The sequence below is a fragment of the Pagrus pagrus genome (assembly GCF_965226575.1).
Source record: "Pagrus pagrus genome assembly, chromosome: 16".
Taxonomy (NCBI): Eukaryota; Metazoa; Chordata; class Actinopteri; order Spariformes; family Sparidae; genus Pagrus; species Pagrus pagrus.
Genome location: NC_140200.1, coordinates 13,192,391 through 13,205,268, shown reverse-complemented (window position 1 = coordinate 13,205,268; position 12,878 = coordinate 13,192,391). Strand labels below are relative to the sequence as shown.

General features: G+C 45.1%; 1 protein-coding gene across 2 annotated transcripts in view; it reads left to right on the top strand.

Annotated features, from left to right (window-relative positions):
* Positions 1-12,878, top strand: part of LOC311271541 (pleckstrin homology domain-containing family G member 1) — a 42,739-nt gene that overhangs the window by 4,605 nt on the left and 25,256 nt on the right. Inside the window, exon 1 of one of the 2 annotated variants that reach the window (XM_084377271.1) lies at positions 3,992-4,391. The exons of the other annotated variant lie outside the window; for it this stretch is intronic. Within the exon in view, the coding sequence (XP_084233397.1) occupies positions 4,382-4,391 (10 nt within the window). The 5' untranslated portion in view covers positions 3,992-4,381. Of the gene's footprint in view, positions 1-3,991; positions 4,392-12,878 lie in introns of those variants that run through there. 2 annotated transcript variants of the gene reach the window in all.

Here is a 12,878-nt window from a genome sequence, read left to right as displayed (position 1 = left end):
TTCCCTCTGGTACTCTCTCCGTTTTCTCCAGCATGTGCTGCATACGTTACCACAGAAACGTCCTCGCTTTAAACTGTGGACAGCTGAGAAAATGAAGAAGCTGTCAGGCTGCCTGAGGAAGTGATTGCACCTGATTTCACACATGCAAACACACACACACACACACACGCTTGCCCGCTGCAATAACAACCATCAAATAAGTTCTCCGCCTCCCTCCGCCTGCAGCCCTTCTTCCTCCAGGACATGCTTAAGTGGTTGGGGATAGTTTTTATTTCTGATTACACACACACTCTTCCCGCACTAAAGCATTTTCAAGAGGGTGCAGACTTTAAAGTTTACAATGCACTCGGAAAACAAGCGAGTGTGTGTGTGTCAGCAGTTAAAGTTAAATAGAGTGTGTATGAACCCTGTGCCCCGCTTGGCTGTTTGCACTGCCCGAGTGTTATGAGGAATGGAGTGGTTTATTAACAATAAGCATTTTCTTCCTTCCCTCCCTCGCTCTCTCTCTCCCAATGTCTTTCCACATGCCACTCTGCCTTGGAGATGAATTCCTCACCGCCGTCATAGTGACCACCACGGCGCTCTGAGCCCGATCATCTTGGCAACCCCTCAAACTCTCAAACCATCAATTCCTATTCTGGGTGCATGAGAAAGTCTTACTGCCTTGTTATATAGCTTGTTGATAGACTTTAAAAAGGAAGTCGGGGGGCGTCTGTTGGGAAATCTGCGCTCTGAGTTAGGAGGGAAATGATAAACTCAGAGACTAACTGCGGCCAGCTTGATGACAGGGAATCCGATATGGAGGTGAGCGGTCCTATTAGCCAGGAGCTAAACCTGACCGGAAAACCACCTTGGTACTGTATTCCCTCAGACAACACCAAGTCCCTTCCTACCTGACCGTTTTTACAGGACACACGTACATATGGGGAAGCAAATGTCACTCTGCCTTCAGTTTCAGCTCGACTTTAACTCCCTGCGAGTCGAGCTCATCCTACAATTACCACAGTGCAACTCAGCTGCGCCTTTAATTAAACCCTCCCCCGGCTCCTGAATGCCCCACACCTCGATTTTGCAATGCAGGCTTGAAAAAACCCTGATGGTGACGACATGTTAACAGTTTACGCCCCGAAGTAAAGGATTAAAGGTGTTGTGTTAGTATGGGTGCTGAAACATTTGAGACAATGGTGCCATCAATCTTATTATCTGACTCCTGACAAGAAGGTGAATGAGCACAAGATGTCACACTATTTCTTTAAGATTGTCAGGCAAAAACCAAGGAAAGAGATGGTGACAGTTTTCAAGTATTTCTGATATTTTACGAGCAAAATGATTTGTCAGTTATAATCAACCGCTTAATCAGTAATGAGAATAATCACAAGCTGCTTGTTCTTGTCAGACAGTCTGCCAAGATGACTTTTCATTTGTTGGATCAGATCTGCAGCCAAAACATCAAGCTCATCTTTGATTCTTATCAATATCCTCAGCCTCACTGTCGTCCCTTTCATCCCCCTTCTTAAAGCACTTTGTCTACATGTGTTGCAGCTCATGTAGAGATTGTCATATCCAGTAAAAGAGGAGCAACATTGTTTTTCCGTGGTCAGAGTGTTGCGGGGGCCGTCGGAGCAGACAGGGGGCATCAGATAAGCCGGACTGCCGCTGTAGGTTTCTGTCATCAACAGGTCGTGCTTGGCTGAACCGAGGAGTTTAGACGCTCCCTCTGTGTGTTTGCCAAGCTAGAGGTGCTCGTTATGTACTCTGTGTGTGTGTGTGTGTGTGTGTCAGTGTGTGTGTGTGTGTGTGTGTGTGTGTGTGTGTGTGTGTGAGAGAGAGAGGGGTGGAGCTAGCAGGGGGACTCGTGTTTAGATTCGGAGTGGAGGTCTAGGGGCTTCGTGGGTCAACGGACCCTCAGACCATTAGAGAGAGGGGTCGTGCTTCTTGGGGTCTGCTCTGTTTGTGTGTGTGTGTGTGTGTGTGTGTGTGTGTGTGTGTGTGTGTGTGTGAGGATAGTCCAGGGGGTCTCTATTATTGTATTGATGAGGAGAAGGGGGTGGTGTTAGCTGGACCCCATGCTGCTGGGACCAGTCCCTGTCTTTAAAGAGCGACAACTAATAGTCGACACATTTGCTTTAGTGCGCGAGACTGAGGGCCTATTGTCTCCCGTGTGTCTTCCTTATGGGCACATGGCCTGTCCTGAACTATAACTGCTTTCGGACATTATACACTTCGGACCACCTCTTTTGCTTGTTTGTATTTCTTTTAACCAATCACAATCCTTTTGGCCCATGCTAAGCCCAGTGACAGTACCCCTGGAAAATAGTGTAGAGGAACTCTTTGCGCGGGGGCAGGCTGACCCTGACATTAAGATGTCTGAATCCCTGAAAGAAGGGAAGGTTAGAGGTGGAAGCTTGTTCAGGTTTGTACCGTCAGCTCCCAGATTAGGATAATAGAAACTTGCCATTTTCAGCATGTAGGTTGCTCGCTGAGGGGTTGTTGTTTCCCGTAGTAAAGGGGAATGCCACCCGAATAGCAGGCTTTAAACATTGGATGAGTCAGACTACAACCTGAAGACATATCCAGCTCATCAAATCTTGATACTTTTTGAGTACTTTATAAACTCTGTACACTTGGCCATTGGAAAAAGTTTCAAAGGCTGGCATTGGATACTTGGTCAGATTCTTATCTTCAGTCTTTTGTTTAACAGCATTTTTTATTCTTCTTTGGCTTTTATTCTTCTTCGTTGTCATTACAGATTGCAACCAACTGAGTACCCCTCACCGCACCCACCCCTACGATAGATGCTAAGATTGTGAAAAAGACAAATGGGCCTCTCTTAAACTGATATTTGGTTTGTCCCTGCTGGGCCACTGTACAAACGTGGAGGTGCAACATGGTGGACTCCCACTCCCTCTGTAGATATAAAAGGCTTATTTCTTATTTTCAGGTAATTAGGTTATAGTCCTCCTCAATCCTACACACCGGACCTTTAAAGGGTTACTCCATTGATTTAGCTTTGCACTGTAAAAGTTGAGGTAACTACAAAGAGACATTGAGATTATTGATGGTCACAGTTGAAGCAGCAGCGGGCGAGATGTCCCGTCTTTAAGGCCCTAGTGTGAGTACAACTCCAAAACTATCCTACAATTACCACAATGCAACTCAGCAGTGCCTTTAATTAAACCATCCTCTGGCTCCCAAATGCCCCACACCTGGATTTTGTGATGCAGGCTTTCTGTTAAAAATGCTGATGAGGACGACATATTAACAGGTAATTCCCCAAAGTAAAGGATTAAAGGAGACGTTTTATATTAGCGTGGGTGCTGAAACATGTGAAACAATAATCTTACACAAGCCCAGATGATTGTGAACCACTGTCTGATGTTCATGTACATGTTGAATCCCACTTCTGACATTTTGTTGCGCCCATTCAGTCCAGCCTTCCTCTGATCTGGGACACAATGAGCAGTGCAGTGTCTCGCAGTGGACGAGGAGCTTTTGTTTGAGCTGGCAACCGGCCTATTGATCAGCCGTAACCCCCCCTCTGCCTCTCTCTCCCTCTCTCTCTCTCTCTTCTTGTAAAGTGTGTGTGTGTGTGTGTGTGTGTGTGTGTGTGTGTGTGTGTGTGTGTGTGTGTGATCTCTGGAGCTGTGCGCCAACAGCAGCAGTTCAGCTGCCTGCTGAGCATGCAGCAGACGAACACACACAAAAGGTGTCGCCAGACCCTACGAGCGTTACAGGACCGAGCTAAAAGTTTGATTTTGGGGACGAGGAGGGAGAGGAGACAGAAATGAAGGAGCAGGGAGAAAGATAAAAGTAGGAGCAAAAAAAGGAGAGGAGGCACTTAATGTGGAGCTCCCGGCTCCTTGTAATTTGCTGCGGGAGAGAGGGAGGAGGAGTCAGGGGGAGGGGAATACCCAGCAGGGAGGGAGCAGCAGAGAGCAGAGGCCATTCACTCTGACACACACATACACACTGGCATGCAAACACACACATGAACAGTTTTAGACGCACACATGCAGGCAGTGGATGTGTTGCCACAGGAGAGAGAGAGGGAGGGAGAGAGGCATTCAGACAGAGGAGATCAAACTGAAGTGAGAGAAAACCCAGAGAGGAGTGTGTTGGTGTGTGTTCAGCCTGAGAGTTTGAGAGTTTGGGCTCCGGTGTGTATTTTGGAGGAGCGGACTTGCATGTTTGCTCCCAGAAGAAAAAGGATTCACAATGACTGAGAGAATTTGGGAAATCTAAGGGATTTTTTTTTCTCCACACTTTGCTGGGAATACTGGCTTGGAATACTCTGGATATGTGACCTGCTGGCTTTCCTCAAAACCTGCGCATTTTCCAACTTCATTCACTTTGATTTCTGTTGAAGAAGAGCCAAGCCACAATGCCTACTGGTAAGAGAGAGCTTTTCTTTTATCAAATATATTCAGTCATCTTTCCCAGCGTGATCAGATTAAAGTTTTTCCAGAGGTGATTCTGGGACTAGATTCTGCTGTCATGTCTACAAACCCCATCAAACAGGATTAAATCATACTCACGTTGAACAATTTGTCAATGAATGAGGCTTTTTCAAACTCTGAATTTGAATATTTACAATATTAATGAGGTAATTATACAAACTCTTTTTCCATAACTGAATAAACAAGCTGTTCTCAGTGGAAAATAAGGTCCCAGAACACTGTTTGAAGCTGGAAAGGTGGCAGGGTCCGCCACATATAAACAAAGTAAAACAATGAAATTGTGTTGTCCTTTAAGATCAGTTTGTTTATTCAGTTTATTCAGTCATGAAAACAAAGAGAGTTTGTTTATTGAGGTTCTCTCTTTTTCTTCTGATTGAAATTTCTTCCCCAAAACTACATGGAGCACCTTTAATATCACGTGTCGCACCACAGAAAAAGTGGTACTTCTGAAGTGGCATCTGGCCAAACTTTCAAAACAAACTTTATACGAGTCATTGATGGTCTGGCTGTTTGTCTTGGTGGCTCTTTTGTGCGGCGTGTGTGATATTTTGTCCTCAGCTGACAGCACCGTGTGAAGTGTCTCTGCACCGTACGTCTCTCAGCGGCACGGTTGTATGAACAGCGTCTCCTGGTTGTTTTCTCACCCCCGGTGTTGAAGGGAGCTTGTTTGCTTTCCCGCAGAAGGCCTTAATGATGCTGAGATGATGGCGTGCGCAGCTTTCTGCTGTTCTGTTACAATTATAAACGTTGTTTTCTTGGTTGTTCCAGATGCAATTTTAAAGGCAAAAACTGCAGAAAAGCTTTTTTGTGTTTCATTTCCCCTGAAGAGAAATAACAAATAAGATAAACGTTTAACTGTAATCCGCTTTTTTTTTTTCTAAGGCCACCCCATGTGTCAGCGTCCTCTTGCTGGGTGTAGGTTTGACTGAGTGTTGAAATGCCATTCTGCTGCCTGTGACCCAAATTAGAGCCTTGAGGGCAGCAGTTGGGGGGTGGCTACAAATGGGGATAGAAGACAGGAGAGGAGGGGGGGAATAATTACTGTTTAGAGCAAACTCTTTGGTTTAGAGGTGCTGGAGACAATGGACCCCTCCGTCCTCCTCCTCCCACCCTGCTCGCCCAGTCCTCTGGGGAGGTGGAGGACATCTGCCCCCCGTCCCGAGCGCTCACGTGCGAGGAGCTGCAGCCCTGTGGAGGGGTGGGGAGGGCAGGTCCCTTCGGAGTAATATGAAAACAAATCAATAGCTTTCCAATCATGCAATCAAGCACGTGCACGTAGCTACAGGTGGTCTAACAAGAGAGTGACTGATATGGATGCAGAGTCCGGTGGCGAATGTTTTCTCCGGGCTGACATCCAGAGAATGAGGCTAGTATGTCACACTCGGAGGGAGGGCCAAGGGTGTGTTGCAGGACAGGTCGCATGGGTGTCCCAAGGGTGGGTGTGAGAGTGTCTGAAAATAGGGCGGTGTAAGTTTGTGGGTGGACATTTCTTTTTTCCCACAGAGGCTAAACACCGGTGCTGTCAGCTGAACAGTGCGCACCGCATTCCTCGCTGATGTCCAAACAGAGCAACTACATGTCTCATAAACACAACTTGAAGATAAGAAGGTGTTCATCTGTGTACAAAAAAACCTGTGGGATGTTGAATTGTTTGGTTTTTCTCGATCATGAGAAAAACGCCATTCGTTGCCAATTAGCCTCCCAGCTGTGTGTGTGTGCGTTTACTTTAACCGCGTTTTGTGAGCCAATGAAAGCCACAGGAGTCTATTAAGTCGCACATCAAGTTTAAGCTTCCGTCTTTACCAGTCATGACGTGCTGTTGTTGTTGAGATGTTTGAAATACTTTCCTCTCCATGCCTTACTTTCTCTCTCCTCCCATTCTCCGGAACATCTGCATTAAAATGTATGTCCTCGGCTCTTTGTCGGTCCGGTGATAAGTTGCTCAGTGGAAACCCCGCCTCCCGTCTCAAATCCCATCCTCGGCCTCTCTCCGTCTCTCCCACCTCTGCCCTCTCTTCTTCTGCCTCCGCTCCTCCGCAGTCGTCCGGCCGCGGTGTGAAATCCTGAGTGACACTTTAAGGCCCTTAGCGTCAGTTGAGATCAAGCCTGCGTCTCTATCAGAAACGTAGAGACTGACCTTAAGTGGACGCGGCAGAGGATGTGAGGCCATAACCAAACAGACAGCATGGGCTGAGGTGCCTCATTGTGCCGCCGCAGAAAATACGAAAGACGAAGGCGCTGCGAGAATTTGGTTAATTGGTTTGAGATGGAGAGAACCTCTGAGGGTTAGAGTCCCACAAAAGGCAGGATTCAAAATGAGCGAGTGGGAAATGGAAAAGAGAAAAAGCAAAGGGAGTGGGTGGCGTTTGACCTTTGGCCCTTTCTTCTCATCTCTTCTTCCTACTTTCATTCCTCTGGGTCCTCTCCTCCTCATTTCTCACTCTCTCTCACAGACACACATGTCCTCTTCCCGCCATCTTTCCCCATTATGTTCGCCACTGACTTCCAATGCTATAAAAAATAACTAATTCTTCGCGCCATCAAAGCAAACCTCTGGATTCAGTTACATCTTAAATGCACCGGGACTGTTAAGTCAGCAACAAGCTGCGTGGCAGTGAACGCCATCTGGTAGGCCTGTTGCAGAATAAACAAGAACACACACGGACAAACAAGGCTGATTAGAGGATCCGTGAGCTGTACGAAGTGTGTGGTCAAGTCCTGTCTGGTTAAAGGGGCGCTGTGAAGTTCTGGAGAAGAAACTCAAACTCTGAATTGTAATATTTACAGTATGTATTATTACTCATATTAATGAGTAATAATACATACATAGAAGTATTTATTTTTTTCCGTAACTGAATCAACAAGCTCTTCTCAGAGGAAAACAAGGTCCCAGAACACTGTTTGAAGCTGGAAAGGTGGCAGGGTCCGCCACATATAAACAAAGTAAAACAGTAGTTTGTTTATTCAGTCATGAAAACAGTTTGTTCAGTCAGTCAGTGAAGATCTTTCTCTTCTGATTAAAAATGTCTTCCCTAAAACTACATAGTGCACCTTTAAAATCCTGGAGATATTTGTCTTATTCTGTTTCATTTTGATCATTTCTGCCTCCTTTTTGTCTTAAATGTGCTCAGTTGTCGGTGGATCTTCCATTTTAATCTCAGGCACTGGGTTTCTTGAATGTGCTCTCAGAATTTAATTAAAAGATGTCACAAAATCTTCTTTTCAGGCAACAATTAAGGTCGTCTGCAAGGTTTAAATCCCTCCTGATTATTATGTATGTCAGTTATTTGAGTGTGAATAGGGAGTGTTAGGAACGCATGTATATATGAGCCCCGGTGGTCTGCAGCCGAACACACAGGCTGGTCAATGTGTATTTTTACATAGTAAAGTATATGCTTGCAGAGGGATGGTCTGCGCCCAGAGGAATGTCCTGTGGAGCGAACTTGGAGTTACTTTATATCCTGCCGAACATATTCTGCGTTTGAATGTCTAATAAGGAAGAGGGAAGAGGAGAATGGCAGGAAAGGAGAAAGAAAATGGCAGGAATCAAGAAAGTGGCTGGAATGTCGTTAAAATTTAATACAAGTGGCATTAATGAGAGAGGACGGGGAGAGATGGAAAGAAGAAAGGGGACAGTCTTTCGGCTGACAGAGCCTGTTGTCCTGGTCTCTCCTCGCTGACGTCATGTTGGAAATGATGTTGATGTGAATTTTTTTTTTTGCGCATCCTTTCAAAATAAGTGGTCTGGTTTTGTTGGTGGGAAAAATGTGCTCAGTGTCAAAGCCATTAGCAGTTGGTCAAACGGCCAGATCCGTGTGTCAAAGATCGAAGACTTGCTTCGCCTCCAAGTACGCAGTTCCTTTGAAATGAACTGATTTTGGTCAGAGCATCCATTGAAATAAAGACTGATGCAACCTACTCCTAACGCAGTTTGTCCCAATGCAGCTCAAAACTTGCTAAGCACTGAGTAGCCATCTGTTGCTGATATTTTTAACCTTTTTATTGCTGTTTCCTGCATATTTTTATGCTGTTTTTTGAAAAAAAACAAAAAACAATTTTCAATAATATTTATCTGTTGGTTGTCTTAATTTATACATAGCACGTCCTTCGTCCTTTCATTTTTTGGATTTTTGTTTAATAACGTTTACCTTTTAAGTACCCATCCACTCTTATCTGGCCCTTCCATCTCTTCTGCTTCACAGTGCACCGCATAACATCTGCACACTGCTCTATATATCTGCTAAAAGGAGGAAGGAAACTAAACACACTCAACATCACATGCTCACTTTCCAGTTTGCCAACTCCTTTAGCGTCAGTCGACCTAAAATGAAGATATGCACACAATACATCAAGTCGTTGTAAACCTATTAGTTGCTCGGCCAATTATGACCTGCTGCGAGTGCCTTCACCCCCATGGGGCCCCCCCCCCCCGCAGCTTATGACTGCATGGGCAGTGCACACAGTGACCCAAGCAGCATAAGCGTAAATAAAACTGCATCCAGATCTTTGTGAGCCGCGTGTCCAAACCGACAGCGTATCTGCCCTTTTGTTGGCCACTGTAATCATTCGTCCTCTCCAAACCGACCCTGAACTGTTCCCTCTCTTGCACGACTCGGTCCTCACTCGTAGCAGAAATGCCTTCAAAGTCAAGCCAAATCTAATGTGAGCCGTCAGAGCTAAACCAAGTTGGTATTTTCCAGTCTTTTCAGTACCAGGTCCCCTCTTTGATTTTCCTGGGTTTTATTGCTGAGGGATACTCCCTGGAAGTCGCGTGCAGGCTTTGTTGCTGGAACCAGAGAGCTACACATTGTCATTTTATTACACTTGTCTTGAACCCGATGATTACGAGATGCCGCGCAGCTTAAAATAAACACTGTGATTTTTTTCGCAGCTGTTCTCTATCCAGAATCTGCATATGACATAATACTTTCAAATATGTTGGTTTAAAAGTCCACAAAGGATGTTCACATGCCCATCACAAAGCACTCGCAGAGCTGTTTGTGCTGTTTGAGCTACTTCTGAGGCTCATCGGGGTCGTAAAGAGACGAGGGTGCTCACAGCTGTTTGCTGACCACTCCAGAGTAAAGAGCACTTCAGGTGACCATAAAGTGTGCGGCTGAAGTGGACGGGTTAAGTGTAGCATGAGTCATTAAACCTGGCCGGACAGGTGGAGAGGCTCGAGAGTGATGGCATCGAAGGAGGAGAGTGTTCAGGTCTTAATCGATTAGTTTTCAAATATTTATAAGACGTCACTTTGTTTTTTGTTTTTTTTACAATTCTTTGATAATTTATAGACTAAACAATAAAAAAGATGTATATGAATGTAGAAATTATAGAAATTCGACTCAACACTCACTCAATTTCTCCCAAAAATGTTGTTTCCTGCTGCAAGATCATCACTGTATTTTACTGTAAGGGCCCGTGTCCACATAGTGTTTTTCTTTTCGGGCATGAAAACGCTGGCAGTGCGCTCTGGAGTGCTGGATTGAAGCACTTGTGTGGTGAGAGGAAACAACACAGAACGTTGGTTTTCAGCAGAGGTCGACTGCGCAGCTCACAACAACCTTACAATGCAACACTCACAGCAACATTTAGTATAGGGCTTTTCTGTCTCTGTTATGTTTCTGTCTAATAAACTCAAGATAAACAGACACAGCCAGAACAAGTTTTTTCTCAGTTTTCTTGACGAGTCCATCCCGATCTAATACATGATTGGATATCTGCTTTTAGTCGTTTCTTTATCCATGTTTTTATAATCAAAATAAACGCGAATGTGAAGGTTTTTTAATCCAAAATACATCAGAAGAGTTGTGTTTACTTGTGAAAACCACACTCTCCTAAAAAGTAAAACACCACATGTGACTCTCAGTGTTTTGTACCCTCTGTGGACTTTGTCAGTCTTCAGTCTGGTTCGCACTGTTTGCCTTCGAGGCAGCCTCGATGTTCAACATATTAAACTTGGCTGAATACTAAAGCGCCCCAGCTCTTTGTCTTTTTCAAGTTAAATGAAAGCCAGAGATTGAAGCCAGGTTGTTCAGGCTCTTACTGATTCTCTCCCTCTCTGGTCTGGCAGGAAACACAGCTATCACACACTACCCTAATCCTCGCATGCACAGACACACACACACACACACACACACACACACACAGAGGAGAAACAGTCCCAACCTGCATGCTTATGACCATAATTAGAGATCATTTACAAGGATCAGGTTGAACATAATCTGGACAGGAGGTAACTAAAGCTTGGCCATCTTTGCTCTGTGTGTGTGTGTGTGCGTGTGTGTGTGTGTGTGTGTTTGTGTCCAAGAGCCAGTTCACCCAGGAAACGGTCGGGGTGTGCCCCAAACATGAAGCTGGAAGGTGGGAAGGAGGGGCTGGGCAAACACAAGATGGAGCAATCTCTCTCTGAGATGTTTGGGTTTCACTGCAAACGGAAACACATGGCCTCTCTGTGTTTGCTCTCCGTGTGTGTATGTTTGTGTGTGTGTGTAACCGTCTGTCTGTCATGTGCACACTCATATCTAGCTGCACTAGCTGGTGTGAGGACCATTAAGTTATTAGCTCGGTTAGTGTTATCTTTGGAGCGATAAACGTAATGCATTAAGTGTGATTTACATACATAACCTGCTGTGATAAGCAAGTAAATCTCATAGATTTGCCGAAGGGTCAGTTACCTATTAATGTCATGGTATGTGATATAATGCAACCCATTGTGCGTTGTGTACGCTAACTTAAAAGCAGCGTGTTGCTTATCGAAAAGCCAAGGCTGTTGGTTTGTGTGTGTGCGTTGTTTTCTTCCACCAGATTCCTCCTCCTGTCTGATCTGTAATTGTTAAAAAGTGGGTCAGGCTCGGGAGCGCAAACATTTGGAAGGACACACGCACGCACGATGAATCGGCTCCAAGCTTGTCTGAGGAAAATCCAGTTTTCATGCCACTTCAGTTTTTGGACGCTCCAGTTCCTTCCTGCTTTTCTTGGCACGGCTGCGGAGCGAAATTAAAACTGCAGAAAGCTGCGATTCAGCGCTTCAGACTCCAGCCCTCAACACAGTTGTTTTCGAGATTTTGAAACATTTCCTTCTGAGGAACAATGTAACCAGGAACTCCTTTTATATTCCAGTGAAAAACATGATGGTTAGGAGGAGCGGGGCAGACTTGAGGGACGTGACTTTGGACTTAAACGTGCACTTATCGATATTTTTTATATTAAAAATGGATCAAATGACTTGTTTAGTTGATTGTTTTGGCTAGCCTGAATACTCCACCCTCATCAGCCTCAATTCAAGATACAATAGGCAGCTGTTTTTAAGCTGAATAAAGCTCTGATAAACCAACTCTATGCCACCTGCCTAGTGTCAAATGACTAGCTAGTGAAGAAAAGGGAGCATTTAGAGGCTGATGGAAACAAAACCAAAGAGTGGATGTTATACTTAAAAGAATAGAGTGATGCAGGAATGACTCCTGAACCTGGAAATAAGTTAGCATCTTCGCACATCAGCTTCCCTCGTCCTGAAGTCAATGGGTTTCAGTTTAAATGTCTGAAATAAGGTCTGTGGTTAAAGGTGCGATATATAAGAATTGTGGTTGAAAACTTGAAAAATTAAGTGAAATTATCAAGAGAATTTCAAGAAAAAACAGACCGTGTATTGTGTCGCTTACAAAAATCTAAAGTTTGGTAACGCAGGTTCAGTTTCTTAACTTAGTATCAGAACAGTAGTGGTTGCCAAAGTCCACCCTGTGATCTTACCATCACAGACCAGTCGAACAAGTGGTGTCACCATGGCAAAAAGACCTCCAAGGTACCTATTTGAAAGGTGAGAGAGTGGGTATGTACCGGGATTCTTTGTGCTTGTTCTCAGTTTCACCTTTCATGTTTTTGAACGCGAGTCTGTGATCTCCGATGCTTTGAAGTGAGACGGGTTTAGGCTGAACCGGTGCTGCTGGCAGCGAGGGAGCGACACCATCCTATAGTGCATTGAATCGCAGTGTTGCCACAACACCGGAGCTGCAGGGTCACCGGTGTATGGAGCTTTGATGATAGAGGCTGGTGTCAAACTCCAACTGAGCTGGTGTGAGGCTCTCTCACGTTGTCCTCCCCTTGCTTGTGTTTGTTTTCTCCCTGTTCTTCCCATGAAAGCTGGCCTTTCTATGAAGTGGAGACCTTGGAAAACGTTGAAGGAAACTTGGAAGGCTTCTGTTTGATACGCTGCATGTGTGGTTTCACTTCAGCTGGCCAGACTGGGAGGCCTTGAGAGAGCTGGTAATCATATCTTAACGGATCTCTCCACAGACACAAGGTTGTGAGCCAGTTTGGCACCGGCGTGACGCCAGATAGACTCCTGTAGCTGCACACACACAAACACACAACCTTGTCTCTTAGAATAGGGCTTTCATTCAATGCCTCAGAGTGAAGCGTTCT